The sequence below is a fragment of the Passer domesticus genome, chromosome 6 (genome assembly GCF_036417665.1).
Source record: "Passer domesticus isolate bPasDom1 chromosome 6, bPasDom1.hap1, whole genome shotgun sequence".
NCBI lineage: Eukaryota > Metazoa > Chordata > Aves > Passeriformes > Passeridae > Passer > Passer domesticus.
The window spans coordinates 24108340-24124873 of record NC_087479.1 but is presented as its reverse complement, the minus strand read 5'-3'; the positions used below and the strand labels follow the sequence as shown (position 1 = coordinate 24124873).

Here is a 16534-nt window from a genome sequence, read left to right as displayed (position 1 = left end):
GCTCCCTGCCCTGACAGTGCTGTGGGAGTTGTGTTTTTGCATCAGTGAGGGAAGAACAAGGAAGACTGCTGGAATGATACCACAATGAAACAATAAGCCTTGCCCTTTCTACCCAGAACACTGGATTAAAACTAACATTAGGATCAATCAGCACACTAGATAAACCATATCTTCAAATTTTTGCTTGTTCCAAACAAACTTTTTTCAGCACAATATCTGCATTTAGTGCCAGTCATGCCTTCTGCTCTCTGAAGTATCTCTAGGACTTTTGTACCCACATCACTTGTCTTCAAGGAGCCATATTCAAAAGCAAAGGATGGCTCTTCTTGGGCTTTACTTGTCATGTTCCCTGCATGTAACCAGCCTCTAAATTGTGAAAGTACACATGACTAATTTCTCTTGCAGACTATGTTTTGTTTCATATTGCCCAAGCAGCACTGGATGCTTTCCTGTAGTGTAAAGATTTCCGAAATCCAAATATGTCAGAAGATGAGTGATGAGCCAGTGCCAGATCCATGAAAGCTTACACTACACCTTTCACAGGCCTATTTTTTCCCTACCCCTTAGAAGTGTACCTTAGGGTGCACTTCAAAGTATTATCAGTTTATAAAGAGAAGGGAAACTTTTTGGTGTGTATTTATTGGTCTCTAAAAACCAGTAAATCTTCCTGCATCCATGTACAAGCCCAGTGGATCTGGAAGTTCACTAAAGAGCTGAAAATGTTAAGTAAAAATTTGAAATATTTTTTTAAAAGTTAAAAGGCTAAAAATACCATCCTCTATATCTACCTTAAATGCTTTAAAAGTACTGACACATTGGTTTGTAGTGTTTGTTGCATATTCTTTTAAAAGAAACCAACCCATAGTAAAGATTAAATTATTTTGAGTAAGTCTTTCTGACAAGTACAACAGGAAACGGGTTTGTACAGTGTATGTGAATTCAAACTGCACTCGGGAGGATTATTTACTGCCTTTCTTATAAGAAAGAAAAAAAAAATTCATGCAGACTGTCAAATCAAAAGAGCAAAATCAATGCTAAAATTAGGGACTGAATATATAAGAAATATGCATAGAACAAAAATTACAGTGAAGCAAGAAGCCACTGCTACAGTGTTCAGCTGATTCATTACCAACTTCATTAAACTGCTAAGAGGAGAAAGAAGGTCAATGGTTGTTGTTGCAAAACCCATCTCGCTTTTACTTTATTCATAATTTTTTGAAGAACAGCTCTTCACATTATCAGCTCTTACAGGAGCACATACCCTTCTCTCACCAGCCCATTTGTGTGCATCTTAAAATTCTGACACTAAGAGCTTACCATCAATTCCAGCTCAGAATAGAGGTCCACAAATAAAAAGACTGCAGGACTAGTACCACACAAGTGCAAGGAATGTATTGAATTTAATTAAAAAATTACAGATGATAAAATAATCTTTTCATTCTTGAGACAGGATAGCAAGTAATGTTGTTGAAGCTACCTCCACCTTGTTTGCTTGGAGTGGCCACGTGTGGAAACAATGGAAAGCTTGTAGTCCACAGAGAAGCTTGTGTGAATTGCAACTGCTGAAACATGATGAACAGCAAATTTGGACCCTGGTAGAGGAGAGCCGGGGTGTATTCACTGGATATCTGCAGAAAGCTGCAGAAAACAACAGCATTTCTGTACAATGGCTTTAGGTCAACAGACCTGAAACAAGTGGAATGTGTATTTCAGTAACTTTCCAGCCCTTAGCAGAAGATAAAAAAATGAGGACCAAATTCAGATAGGCCTGTGAAGTTAAAGATGTCTGATGATAATTTTATCCATTAGGATGTCAGGTACTGGCATCACTTATTATTCAGCAGAAATCTGATTCATTAATCAATACATAGCTCACTTTGATGATATCAAAGGTGGATATTCCTCCACCGAGCTATATGTCTTAAAATAACAACATTACAACTTTAAGACTTGTCTTTTACTTTTAAAAATGTTATCCAAATTACACAGGTTTCAGGCAAAATTTTTGGCAAATTGAGTGTTATCGGCTTATGAGAAGTTTAAAAGAAAAGATGAGGCAGGCTTCTCTAACAGTCTCCTTCATCTCTTTTATATCTCTTTTATGAAGAGATTTTATTTAAGATTATAAGACAGCAGGTTTAAAATGATCTCATAATATAAATGTTAGGAGTCTCCAAAGTTGTTTTTTTTTTTTTTGTTTTTGTTTTTTTTGAAGTTTTTTTTTTTCTCTCCACAACAGAAAATGAATCTGGTAATGTTTTGACTGAAGTCAGTAGAATTGTCCCTATTCAAACACACTCTAAACCTGCAATGGGATTTGCTAATGCATAAAAAATCAGAGCCAATACAATTGATATGCAAAGGGATTTTATAATGCATAGTAAATAATGAACATTTTCCTTTCTTTTTTTCAGAATCAGGGGAATATTCAATACCAAATACCTATTTAAAAGGGACAATTCTGCAACCAGTCCTCAAACCAAACATTGAAAATCTGTTTTAGACCAGCTTCTACAATTGATGCTGCAATCTTTATGCACTACATGATCCCTGTAGTGCATAAAGATTGCAGCATCAGGGCTGATATGAGTTAGGGCCAACAATGACAGAAGGAAACAAATAAAGGCCATTCAGAAGAAATGCCTTCAGAAAGTTCCCCCCTTCCTGTTCTTCTGTAGTTATTATAAAATAAAATCCTAACTTTGTGATCAATTCAAATTTATAAGTGTGAAAATAATTCTGCCTATCCCACAGCATGATAGATCATGGGACCATGGCTACTGAGAACTAAAAACTCAGAACTTTGATGTCCATCAGGCCACCAGGGTAGGGCCCATTGTTCCTTTAAAGTGTTCCAGAAATAAATGCTGAGATAGAAATGGGAAGGAACTGCAGGGGCAGTTGGTTTTTTCACCACTATTAATGGTATATTGTAGTTCAGACTTTTCTCCACACATTCTCCCATATTTACAGATAACTTTTCACTCTAGGGAAGCTAGAAAAGATGCAAGGTGGTGTACTATATCTATATTCTCTCTAGTCTAATTAGAAAACCCCATCTTTATAATCACAGGTTTGTTACCTGATAATCATGTACTAGCACAATGTGATGTGTTTATTTCCATCAGCAGAGGGAATGTTGAGTTCTTTGTTCATGTTCCAGACTGCCTCAGGTAAAATATTGGCTTCAGTTAATTCAGTGAAAGTTTTACCACAACTGGATCAGCATATAATACATTTTATTTTGATAACCTTAAAATTATAAACATCTTTCAGTCATTATAGATTTTATAAGAGAAAGAAGTAACCACATCTATGTTTATTTCCCTTCTCTTGCATGGGAGTCTTTGTGGGAATCGTGAAAAACCACAAAACAAAACATCTATTCTTATCTGGGTAAGACTGGTAAGCCTGTTTGTATTTTAAAAACAGATCTGTCTCCCACTCCCATCTCCTGTGTGTGTCTGCTGGTGTCTGAGCTGTGGAGTAAAATTTAAGAGTCTTGGCCATGCCAAGAGAACACATAAAGATCTCTGCTCCCTGTGGTTTCCCCAAGAGCTTAGAGACTGGCAGCCAGATTACCCAGCAGCTAAAAGCAGAAACTGCTGGCTACTAAAATGCATACTGACAAACCAGGCATGGCCACAGCCCCCAGGGCTTAGTGCACAGCCCCTGCAGTAGTGATTGCCATTATTCATTCAGACAGCAAAGTATTAGATTATATAGGCTATTCCTAAGGTGGCTTGCACACTGCACAGCTCTTAATTTTCAGTTATTAACGTGTTGGATCTCAAAAGCACCAGTGAAAAAGTCATCTTTTGGGGAGGATGAGGGCCTAGCATCCTGTGGACAAGCGGGTTTCCCAGGATGATAAGTGTGTTAAATATATGCTTTGACTTATTACCCACCAAACCCAACAGCACAAACCCCATAGACTGTTTGGCATGAAAAATGGAGTGATGCAAACTACCAGGGAAGAGATGTACAGCATGATAGCAAAACAGGAAAAGAGAAAAAAGGAAAGTTCCATCTAAATGGTGGTCTAAAAATTTTATTTCTCAGCACACATTATTTGAAAGATTGAGGGGAGCAGAAAGTGTCTCCCATCCCTTGTACAGATGCTAACAAACTTTCTGCTCAAAATAGTGCTCTGCATATATAAAATCCAGGGCTTGCCTTTAATATTCAGTGGAGCATGACATACCATACCAAACCCCTCTGGGCATGTCTAAATCAGTGGTTCAATTTGGATCACTTTTCAAGTCTATCTCCTAATATGACTGTTTAGTTCTCTTTTATTCATACTGCGGAGTGGTGCCTGAGTGCCAAAACTGAGTATTTGCCCCAGGAACGCCCCTCATGTACTGCCACCACAAACAGGCACTAAATCAGGGGACTGTATTTGTCCAGGATCTATCCCACTACCAAAGGATTAGTTCTGAATGGAGCCAAAAATTTGTGAGTCATTACTAATTTAGGAAGGTAAACATGGATGCTATCTATAATATTTTTCTACTTTTCATACCCTCTTTCTAATCCAAGAGCTCAAGACTGAACATCTTCAAGCAAATGCATGTACTTAAAAACTGCCTACTTTTCTGCATTTCACTGGCATATTATCACACCCAGCTTGCACTCTAAGGTGATGTAAGGTACATTATTGATTGTGACACAGAGATGAAACAGCCATTTACCATCCCTGCCTGCTTCGTGACCTTGGCCTAGTCATCTTCTTCTTGGATAGTTTTGGAAATTGCAAAACACATTTCCTGTCTGAAAATTACAGCAACTGGATAAATGAGATGGTAACTAGCATGAAAGAAGTGAAAACAATTTGTGCTTTGTGTGTCAAAAAAAGATTATATGCATAGGTAGGAAATGAAAAACAAATACTTTGAGTTTTAAATTGAGGTGAAAATAAAATTATGGAAAAACAGGGACACTTACATGTGTGCAACTGCTTGTGAAAATGGCTAATAGTACCTTTGCTAAAGACATAGAGTCTTCATTCCCTTTGACTCCTGTCCACACTGTGAGGCAGCAATGTGTTAAGTGTTAATATATGTAATATATGTGTTAAGTACCATGATACAATTTATTGTTTCACACTGTCATAATTTAACGTGGGTCAGCAACCAAGCATCACAGAGCTGCTCAGTGACACCCCACTCCTCCAGTGAGGAGGATGACTGAGTAAAAAAAAGTTAACCTTGTTGGGTTGAGATAAAACAGTTCAATAATTAAAACAAAATATCATATAATAATAACAATAGTAGCAATAATGATAATGATTGTAACAATAACTGTAATGAACAGGAGAGGGAAATGGCAAGAGATTCATAATGTAATTGCTCACCACCCACTGACAAATGTCCAGCCTGTCCCCAGCAGATTTCAGCAGCTCCTTGATTAGTCCCTCCAGTTTATAAACTGAGCATGGCATTCTATGGTATGGAGTGTCCCTTTGACCAGTTTGGTCACCTGTGCTGGCCAGGCTCTCTCCCAGCTTTTAGTGCAGCTCCTCACTGGCAGAGCATGAGACACTGGAAAGTCCTTGACTCAGGGTGAGTAACACTTAGCAATGGCTAAAACATCAGTGTGCTGTCATTATCATTTTTCTCCTTCTGAACCCAGAACACAGCAGTCACCCTTCTGGAGTAGCATTGGTGGCTGCTTAAAACACAGGACATGAGAATACCAGATAACAGATTTTAAAAAAGAGAAATATCTGAAATATTTTCAGTGACTGTTAGATGTATAAAATAATGTTCCTCAAATGCTGAGCCATTTCCAGAGGTGTACAAGTAATAGAGACAATCAAAGTTAACTATAGGATCAGGCTTTTCTGTAGTTTTGTGCAGCTGGACTTAACTTCAAGCAGCACAAACTAGACTGGTGCTGTCCCTGTGTGACACTACTGCTACTTCAGTTGTTAGTAGTAATATTTCCCTTATATTGTGTTATAATTTCTATTATAAAAATAGCTTCCCATTACTCTCAAGTGAAAAGAAACAACTACAATTACATTATGAAAATCAAATTTAAACAGGATTTGTGAGTTTAATGATTGCTTGCTGTATAAATATGTATCAGAAGGCTGAGAAGCTATTCATCAGGAAGATCTGTATCATTTATTCATATTACCTTTAAATGAAAATTCACACCCTAAGGACTCTTTCCACAACCTATATGAAATAAGTGATAAAATTTGACTGGGTGCCATATAACATCAATGGTTATCCTACAAATTTACTTTGCTCTCTTCAATCATAGAAATATTCATTGATTTGTTTAAAGTTATTTGCTTGCAAACAACACCCCCCTTCTCTCCAGCCCACCCCATTCATAATTGATCTCTCCTCATTTTCCTCTTATATTTAGTGTAATACTTATACTGCCAAAATAAATACTTAGCACCGGAAAACAGTATCCAACCAGCATTTAAATGTAACACTTACTGTAAAGACTCTGATGAGGACTAATAACCGAGCCTTTCTGAAATCAGGCTGGATGAAGCAGCAGAGAACACTACCTGCTTCAGGGAAACATCTCACCAAAAGCCAAGAAGCGGAAAACCTAACAGCTTTTTCTTCAACTTTTGCCCTGATCCAGGCACATCTTAACTAGGCATGATGGAAATCTGCTAAATACAATTTGTCCTTGTCTATGTTTACAGCCCAAACTTATTCAGTAGCATTTGGGTTGCACCTGCTGCTGCTGACCATTGTCACTGAGTAACTTTTTACCTGGAGACAAGAGACGAAACCCAAGATCCAACCACTTACACATTTATACAAACCTGGTTATCTGCCAGTAGGCAGAATTATTCAGATTTGAAAAAGTGTGTCTGAGATCAGATTTGGATACTGTATTATATCTTGCTGCTGGGGCAGCTACCTTGCTCTTGAGAGAGAGTGTGCTGTCAGCACATGTGTACAGCCCTCAGCCTTCATGAAAAAATATTAATGACAGAAAGAAAGCGGTTTGTTGTATGCCTTCTAGATAATTAATTTAAATAAGAGTACTTTGTGCCAGTTATTAACTCCTACAGTACAAAACATGATGAAGTAGGAAGAATTGCAATGTAACACAGCTTTTGTCAGCCATGTGATTTGAATTTTTTCACCAGCTGGGTCCGAGATAAATGCAACTGGATCAAGACACAAAGATTCATTTGTGTGTTCTCTAAGCAACAGCTTTACACTTTCTCTGATGAATCTTGTTTAACATATCTGTTTTTACAGAATAGTTGTTAATTTCTCAATTAATTGTAAGGTATAAATGACAAAATTTTTCTTTTAGGAGAGAATGCTTTCTAACATATTACTATAATGAACCACTTCCATCTGTCTATTTGCACTTTATTTTCAATCATAGCTAAAACTGATGTAAAGTTGAGGCACTCTGCTAAAAGTAAAATTATAACCAGAATCATGACATCTAAGATACAATATCTGTATTAAAAGGGAAGATTTTAAAAATATGTTGACATTCTAATGAAAAGTTAAAATCTCTGCTGACTCAAAGCACATCCAATGAGATCAGTCAAAAGGTAAGAACAGAATTTACATCTGAGTGCTTCAAGCAGCTCAAAATTTTCCATCTTAATCAAAAGGTCATGAAAAATGTATGACTTCCAAAGATATGCAATTGAAATGGGTACTGAATGATTTTTAACAAAACTATAGCAAGCTATAATTCAATTGATTACCCAAATAATATGATATTTTGCTATTTTATAGTAATATATGGTTGTAAAAGAGTGTTCACTCATTAATTGCTCAGCAAAATTTTTAAAATAAGTGATTTGAGTAGTGCACATGGTGTCTGCAGTTTGAATAGGAGACACTTTACTGAATTAGTCCGTGGGACCTCATTGAAATGACTCAGCCTAAAAAACTCTTCTGAATTTACTTAGGGTTCATGGTGTATGCAAATTAGAGCAGTCTCATGCATTACCACATCACTGCTCTGCTCAAAAGTCAAAAGATACTGAAGAAAACTATTCATATACTGTCTCGGGTTTAAATAGTTAAGGAATTACCATAGGCTTCATTTTAAGCTGTTTCTTTTCTTGCCACAATACTCAGTGGCAAGAAAATACTCAGAGACACAGTGACACTAGGTGCAATGTATCTTGGCAGAGAGAAAAGGTATCATCTGCCTTGGGAGCTGTTTGTAGGCTTTTTTAAGTGGGAGATTTGGAGTGTCAGCCTTACACCACCATCAGGAAAAAGGTCTGCCAGGAAGCTACTCAAATTATCACTGGCACTTTCACGTCAAATACTTCAGAAGGAGCTGAAGGGATTGAGATCTGATTATCACTGGAAAGGCTTCATCATGTGGAGCTCTGGGCTTTGCCTCACCTAAGTCTAACCCTACAATGTGCTTGGAATGGACCTTGACCTGTCAGCCTAGCCATTTCCTGTAGGAGAAAAAAATTTCCTGACAGAGGAAATTGCAGTCTTCTCCTCACCCTTTGGCAGTCTCTCTTCAAGTTCAGTTCCTTTGGAGCTCTTGGCTTTGTCTCTTTTTCTAGTCCCAGTCAAAGGGTCAGATACAAGTAGTCAAAAGATTTACCCTATCCAGAGTCCCCATCCTATAGCACAGAGGAGAAAATTGTAAGGGGATAGCATCTGTGGAGTTTTTGCCTACCTTATTCAGGTTTTAAACCCTTTTCAACCCCTTTCAGCTGGAGCTCTTGGCTTTGTCTCTCTCCTGACCTTAACATAAGCCTAGGCATGGGATGAACTGTAGCCTGAGATGCCCAGTGTTATCCTAATGGGACAAACAAGTGTTCTGGTATGAACTCTTTGCACAGATACCCCACCAGTGATCCTCCCCCTTGCACCCCACTGCACCTGGAGCCATATTCTTCTTGTCTTAATCCTAATTCTAACCCCAGGCACGGCCTAAGCCTTAGTCCTAGACTTCCCAGCATGGCCCAGAAGTTTATTTGAGAGATAACTCTTTTTCCTGCCTTCCATGAGAGGCAGGTGTTTCTACAAAAATGGACAATTGGAAAGGTTCTGTGAACATCTTAGGCCAACCTGCAGACTGCAGACTGTGTTGAGAAGGTCCAGCTGCCCTTCCCCACTTTGTGACAGGTGGATTATAAACACAAGATTACAATCCACAAGTTTAGACTTCTGGTCTACTCCTTACAGGTAAAGTCTTTAGGCAAAAGAAAGAACTCTGAAAAAAAAATTTCTAATCACGTTCCCAAATTAGAATTGGTTTATGTCAGAATTTCTGCTTTAAAGGAATCTTTGAATGTTAAAACTATGCCATTGTTGGTATTTAAAATGGCAGTATATCATTACTGAGATAATAAAATCCATTATTTCTGATCAAACATTTCTACCTTATCAAATAGCTGAGGTTAAAAATTTTGAGCAACATTGAACGTTTGTAAAGATCAGTAGCTGAAAATTCCCAGTAAATGAATACCTATAGCATTTGTTAGAAGAATTGATTTGGGAGCAGGCAGTCAAACAATTCCTTTTTGGAAGGTGATATCATTCTCTATTGTGAACTTTTCCATATCCAAAGGAAACTTCAGTGAATGGAGATATCAAACCTTCTGAGAGTATGCTATGGCACAGGGTACATTATTATAATTATGCGTATGATGGCATTTCTTTTTTCTGGGCACTTACGTCAAGCAGGTATGTGTGTGATGCCTAATGGGGCTAGTACTGTTGCAGGAATTGCAATTAATAAGTGATTTATTTTTAATAAATGCAGTAAGAAAGAACACCATGTTCTTCAACACACATCTACTTCAACAGAAGAGTTTTTACTGATCCTCTTGGGTGCAGGGCATGGACAAATCCAAGCATGGCAAAGTAATGTGAAATGGGCAACAGCATGAATGTCTAAATGCCAATTTATAACAATAGGAAAGAAGGAAACTCTTTAATTTGTTCTCAATAATTAAATGACCCTTGAAACAAACATTAATGTAAACAAAAATTGGCTTGTATTTGAACTGTAGGCTTTCCAACAGAGTGAAGAGCTGAAACCAACCAGATGTTCTTGTTAATGGTTTTGCAGCTATTGATTTCTGCTCCTTCTCATATCAATGACTGAAGGCTGATTCATATTCTCTTAGTATACAAACTCTAAAGAAGATAATTCTTCAGCTGAATTTATGTAATTGCAGAAATTTGAGCAGTGTCAGATAGCACATAGCAAGAAAATATTTTTCATGGTGTTAAATATAATTTTTTTTCTCTATACGCTGGAAGCTCTGATGCTAACACATCAGAATATACAACCTCTAAAACCCAAATGTAAGCATGAATTTTAATTTGTATGACATCCCCAAGTGCTCAAACATCCAGCTAAAACCTCGTATACAGGAACAGTCCTAGGAATGGTAAGATCATTTGCAAAGGCTGCTCAATAAATGCAATTCTATATTAGAATATAAATACAAGAAGTCCTCAAAAGTCACAAAGAGTATCATCCAAACAGAACTTGTGTGCAATTACTAAAAACTGAACAAGGTTATTTTTATAATGTGTAGGGGTGTATATATACGTCTATATGTATTCACATTCTGCTCTTTAAACACAGAAGAAAAAGAAACAGCTTGGAAAGGGTCATGCAAAAGTATGCAAGTGCTAAATGTAATACCCTTGACAAGGTGTCAAAGAGCACATGCCCACCACATGGGAGTGCCTAGGTGTGTGTGACTGGAGGTGATGACTGATATGAGCAAAGTCATACAGTCAGGGAGGTTACATGCATGTATTTAAATAGGTGCTAGAGAGAATAAATTCCTGACGGTGGGTTGTAATCAATTGATGGTAATGCTGCATGTATCTGCATATTAAAGTGGTGGGTAGTGATAATATGCATAATTGTGATGGTGGGCAGACGGTGATAACAAGAGGTGTGAACAGTAGGAGGTGATGGCTATGCATGCATGGTAAAATGCGTAGGTTGCAAGGATGCATGTGTGATGCTGAGTATAGTGGTGCTGTGGGGAGCATATAGCAGCATGTGCACTGTGGTGATATTTGTGTGATGTGGACCTGCTGTTCTTGACAAAAGTAGGTGGTGCTCTTGGGCAGCAGTTTATGTGAAGAGACAGGTCATTACCCATACAGGTGTGCTTTGCTCACACAGAGGGGGGGCTACAGCCAACAGAATAAAAAAACATTTACTGAGTATTTTGTGTCTGTGCCTGTGCTGAGGGAATGTTGATGCAGTGAGCAAGTGTGAGGGTCTATGTGAACTAGTGAGTAACCACGTCTGGTTAATACAGAATGGTCAGCTGGTATATACAGAATGGTGGTGGTGGTATATGAAAATTGATTTAGTAGTTATGTACAAGCATGTAAGAACAGATTGTATACTCAGAACAATAACATATAGGGAGAAGAGACATATTTCCCAACAGGAGAGGTGTATGGAAAGGTCATGCTCTTCTTTTTTTAAGAAAAGTTTGCTTGCAAGAGAAGACACACGCAGTATTAGGACTATCTGAAGATGTTCATGTGTGTTTAGAACTGGTGGTGAGGATGAGGTATTTAAAGTGTCAGTGTTTGCCTAGAGATGACAGCAGGAGGAACTACTGGTGTATGTGTGTTCATCTAGAATCAGGGTGTATGTAAAAACCAGCACAGTATAGGTCAGTGTATAGAAGCAGTCAGTGAGTACAGCAAGGCATAAGTTATGTAGTGACAGCTACATATATGCAGCGTATGAATGGAGATGGTGCCAATGGTTTGTGTCACTGTACAGGCTCAGGAGGGTTTATAGCCTCCCCTGGTGTGGATACTATCCTATCAGTGATATGCATATGTTTTAAGTATATATTAAATATATATTGTATATAAATATATATATTATATATATATTATGTATATTAATTATGTATTTTAAGAGATGGGATTGTAACACTGGTGAGGCATCACATGGTGGTTGAGCTTGAAGTGATCCTGTGGTTGGAAACAGATGTGTGGGGACAGAGGCATGGACAGCAGGTCTTGGCACCACTGTGGTGTAAATAGTTGTGTCAAGCTGTGTGTCAGCCACCCTTGGATGTGATGGACAAAGGCGAAACATGCTGGGGTTTCAGAATATGATGGGCGGGGGGTTATCTTTCGGGACAGAGTGTGAGGAGGGCTGCTCATGAGTGATATCTAGAGTTGTTGTCCGTGGGACAGGACAAGGTAAGGGGCGTGGAGCTGCGTGGTGGTAGAAGGCACGGACAGTGCTGTGTGCACAGGATTGAATGTTTTGCGCTTTGTTGGTCGGTGCCATGCCTGGTGCCAGCGCTGTGAGGTGGGCAATGCACATGGTGCAGTGACAGGAGAGGGTTACAGCAGCTGCGTAGACATGAGGTATGCTTGCCTAGGTAACACTGCTCACCCACGCAAGACCCGGGCTTTTTTCTTAAAGGACAAAGCATAGTCCCTTTGCCAGGAGTGCCCCTGGTCTGGACCTAGGTGCCATGGAGGGAGAGCTGCGAAGAATGGAGGGAGAGGAGAGGATGGTGGACGGGGAGGGCATCAGTGGGAAGTGGAGGAAACAATACTGGATGGGGAGAGAAGCGCGGGATAGGGGAGCACTGAATAGCGTGGGCTGCGGGAACGGGGAACAGGCTGCCCTGGAGCTGCCGGATTTGCGAGCAGCCGGAGGGCGGGATGGGAGGCGGGCAAGGGGAGTGGGGGGTGGGAAGGGACACCCACTTACGTCTCCTCCTGCATTTTTTTTTCCTTTCCCTCCTTCTTTCCTTAGCTGGTGACGCGCCGCTGCTATTAATCATTCACCAGCCGGGGAGCAGCAATTGCCGCCGCTCGGAGCGAGCGGCGCTGGCAGCCGCGTCTCTCCCGATGCCCGCGTCCCGCAGCCGCCGCGCCGGGATCCCGGACGGGATGATGCCCAGCGCAGCCGGCGGCGGACGCCTGCTGCTCTGAGCCGGGGCGCGGGGGTCCGGGCAGAGGATGCTCCCCAATGGCACCTGCCCCAGGCTTCCGGGCGGTGCAGGCAGCGACAGCGGCGACAGCGACAGCGGCGGCAGCGACAGTGGTGGCGGCGGAGCCGGTGACGCCTCGGAGGAGGCGGCGGCGGAGGGCATGGACTCGGGCGGCAGGAATTCCTCTGGCGCTCCGAACAGCACCCTGAGTGAGTCTCAGGGCAGCGCTATTCTCATCTCATTCATCTACTCCGTGGTGTGCCTGGTGGGGCTGTGCGGGAACTCCATGGTCATCTACGTGATCCTACGCTATGCCAAGATGAAGACAGCCACCAACATCTACATCCTCAACTTGGCCATCGCAGACGAGCTGCTGATGCTTAGCGTCCCCTTTCTGGTTACCTCCACCCTGCTGCACCACTGGCCCTTTGGCTCCCTGCTCTGCCGCCTGGTGCTCAGTGTGGATGCCATCAACATGTTCACCAGCATCTACTGCCTGACCGTGCTCAGTGTGGACCGCTACATCGCTGTGGTGCACCCCATCAAGGCGGCCAGGTACCGCCGGCCCACGGTGGCTAAGATGGTCAATCTGGGTGTCTGGGTGCTCTCCATCCTCATCATCCTGCCCATCATCATCTTCTCCAACACAGCAGCCAACAGTGATGGAACGGTGGCTTGCAACATGCTTATGCCAGAGCCCACACAGAGATGGCTGGTGGTCTTTGTGGTCTACACCTTTCTGATGGGTTTCTTGCTGCCTGTGGTGGCCATCTGCCTCTGCTACATCCTCATCATTGCTAAGATGCGCATGGTGGCCCTGAAGGCTGGCTGGCAGCAACGCAAACGCTCAGAGCGCAAGATCACCCTCATGGTCATGATGGTGGTGATGGTCTTTGTCATCTGCTGGATGCCCTTCTACATTGTGCAGCTGGTCAATGTCTTTGTAGAGCAGGATGATGCCACCATCAGCCAGCTCTCTGTCATCTTGGGCTATGCCAACAGCTGTGCCAACCCTATCCTCTATGGTTTTCTCTCAGACAATTTCAAGCGGTCCTTCCAGAGGCTGCTCTGCCTCAGCTGGATGGACAATGCTGCAGAGGAACCCATCGACTACTATGCCACTGCCCTCAAGAGCAGGGCATACAGCGTGGAGGACTTTCCCCCAGACAACTTGGAGTCAGGGAGCATGTACAGGAATGGCACTTGCACCTCCAGGATTACCACCCTCTGAGGAAGCATTCCTGTCCCCCAGCTCCCTTACTGCCCCTCAGCTGGAGGGTGAGCGAAGCCAGGGCTGTGGCATGGGGAGGCTGGGAGGGAGGGGATTTTGGTCCTGCCCACTGCCACCAGTGTTTGGCACAAGAAAGAGCAAAGAAAACCCCACATCCTTGATTTGCTGCCCCCTTGCACCCTGGTTGCCCCCCCTTGAGAGCCAGTACATTCTCTGATCTTTTGACATCCACTTAGTGAACTGTGCTCTCATGGGTCTGGTAGCTTAGGGTCTGGTAGCCTGGATCTGCCACTCCTCTTGGTGTCTGACAAGTGGCTGTAAAGGTCCTGCAGTGACTTCTCTCCCTCCATCTTTTGTACAGTTTGCCCTTCCCTTTGGCTGGTGGAACACCCCAGGCCACTGAGTTGACAAGCCCCAGCATTCAGGCTCAGACTTGCCCCAGCTGAAAATGACCCCACTCAACATCTGTTAGTATACACGTCCCCTTCAGAGATTAGAAATGCTGGAAAAATTCCCCCCAACACATACCTTGCCCTCCAACAGGAAAGAGTGAGTAGCCTCTCTCTGTGCCTACTTTTCCCTCCCCCTGGAATAAAATAGAAAGCAGGAAGCAAAAAGTCCCCGAGAAAGAAGCAGCATAGTCATGGAGATATTTTTTTGCTTTGCAGACAGCTTCCAACTCACTGGGACTTTGCCTTTCTGTTCTGCTTGGCAGAAGCAGAGCAGAAAAGGTCTTAGGAAAAAATCTGATTATTGCTGCGCTTCAGAGCTGTGTGGCAGGTTGCTCATGATGGGAGATAAGCAGTCCCGTGACACACAGGGTGCAGAGAGCTGGGACTCACTGAGATGGGAGCTGGTGGGACCACTGAGTTGGGAAATGTTTGAACCTGTTCATACACACAGTAAAGTGTGCTGATAATAAAGTTTAAAGGGAGCGCTAGACTATGAATCTGCTGTCTTGAGCCTGCTCCATCAGCTGTGAAACAGCAATGAAGGGAGCTGAGACAGTATTTGAATGACCTGGATGATGGCAAAGTCACTTTAGACTATATGGAAAAAGGGGGAGTCATTTATAAATCTCCACTAGTCTCTGAAATAAATACTTGACAGAAAAAGTAGCTGTTCAATAATAGCTATTACCCTAGCTCCAGTTTCTTCTGTTGCACTAAAAAAACCCAACAAAATGGGTTTCATATGTTGCCAATGTAATATACTGACCCAGAGCTTCTTAATGTTTCATTTCTGAGAATTCTTGTTTTTAATGTGTGCCAGATGTCTTCTTGTTTGATTTTTATTTGATTCTAGTCACTGTGTTGTGAACGTGTTTTTCTGAAGCAATTTATACTGTGTACTTATGTCTGTGGTGGCTACTTGCAAGGTTGCATTTAAAATGGGTGATGCTTAAGAAGGCTTCTTTCCAGATTAAAACATTGTCCTTTTTTCTAACTCTTTCATTTTCATTGTCTCCCCCACAGAAATTCTCTCTTCTCCTCTTATGACAAAACAAATTTCATATAGACAGATGAAGCTTTCTTTGATAAATGACAGCTGAATGAAACCTTCTATCCCTACTCCCTTTTATCCCACACAGAAGCATCGGTACAAACTGTGTTGAAATAAGCAGCTATGTCTTTTGCTTTCTACCACCTATGCTAACAGTGTCACACAGTGGCAAGTGTCCCAGTAGCTGTGACAAATCACTTCTCTAGCACAATACTGTGGTTGTATCAATTATAACTACTGGCAATACAAAGCAAGAGACTGGAAAAATCTCTAGTAGCAGCATACCCATAGCATTGTACTCGTAGCTGCAGTGCTTAAGTACAGTGTAAAGTGTAAGGTTGACAGTTAAGGCATCTAGTATTTGTGGTGGTGGATTGATTACAGGTTTTTGTTAAATTATACCCTTTAACTTTTATCAGCAGCAAAAAGCAGGATGCTACTTTGTACATTTCTTTCACCAAAACTTAGGTACTGTTAAATGAATGTATAAATTTAGTATTTCAAAGCTGTCTGATTCAAAGTCCATCAAAATGAGAGGAAAAAAATCTTAATTCACTTCAATGGACTGTGAGTCAGCTCCTTTTAAAAATTGCTAATGTGGAAACTGTTACATCCTTATTAAAATATTTCATTAAAAGCTTTAACAATTGTACAGTTTCTTTTCTTTTACTTTCTAGTGGACACAATTTAAAGAAAACTTGCAAATATTAAATTTTGTCATGTTTTACATGTACATATGGGGAAATGAGGATGAAATTGTTTTATAAGCTCAATTAAATTTTCACAGAAATCAAATGTCTGTCAAAACAGTAAAATGCCCCATGATATCCGTGATGCTATTTCCAGGACTTCACTTAAATTCTCACTCA

At 41.1% G+C, this 16534-nt stretch overlaps 1 protein-coding gene across 1 annotated transcript; it reads left to right on the top strand.

The window, feature by feature from the left end:
• The first annotated feature begins 12718 nt into the window (after positions 1 to 12718).
• Positions 12719 to 16312, top strand: SSTR1 (somatostatin receptor 1). The gene has a single exon (XM_064423908.1). The coding sequence runs from the start codon at positions 12960 to 12962 to the stop codon at positions 14160 to 14162; it is 1203 nt and encodes a 400-aa protein (XP_064279978.1). The 5' UTR covers positions 12719 to 12959; the 3' UTR covers positions 14163 to 16312.
• The last annotated feature ends 222 nt before the right edge of the window (positions 16313 to 16534 follow it).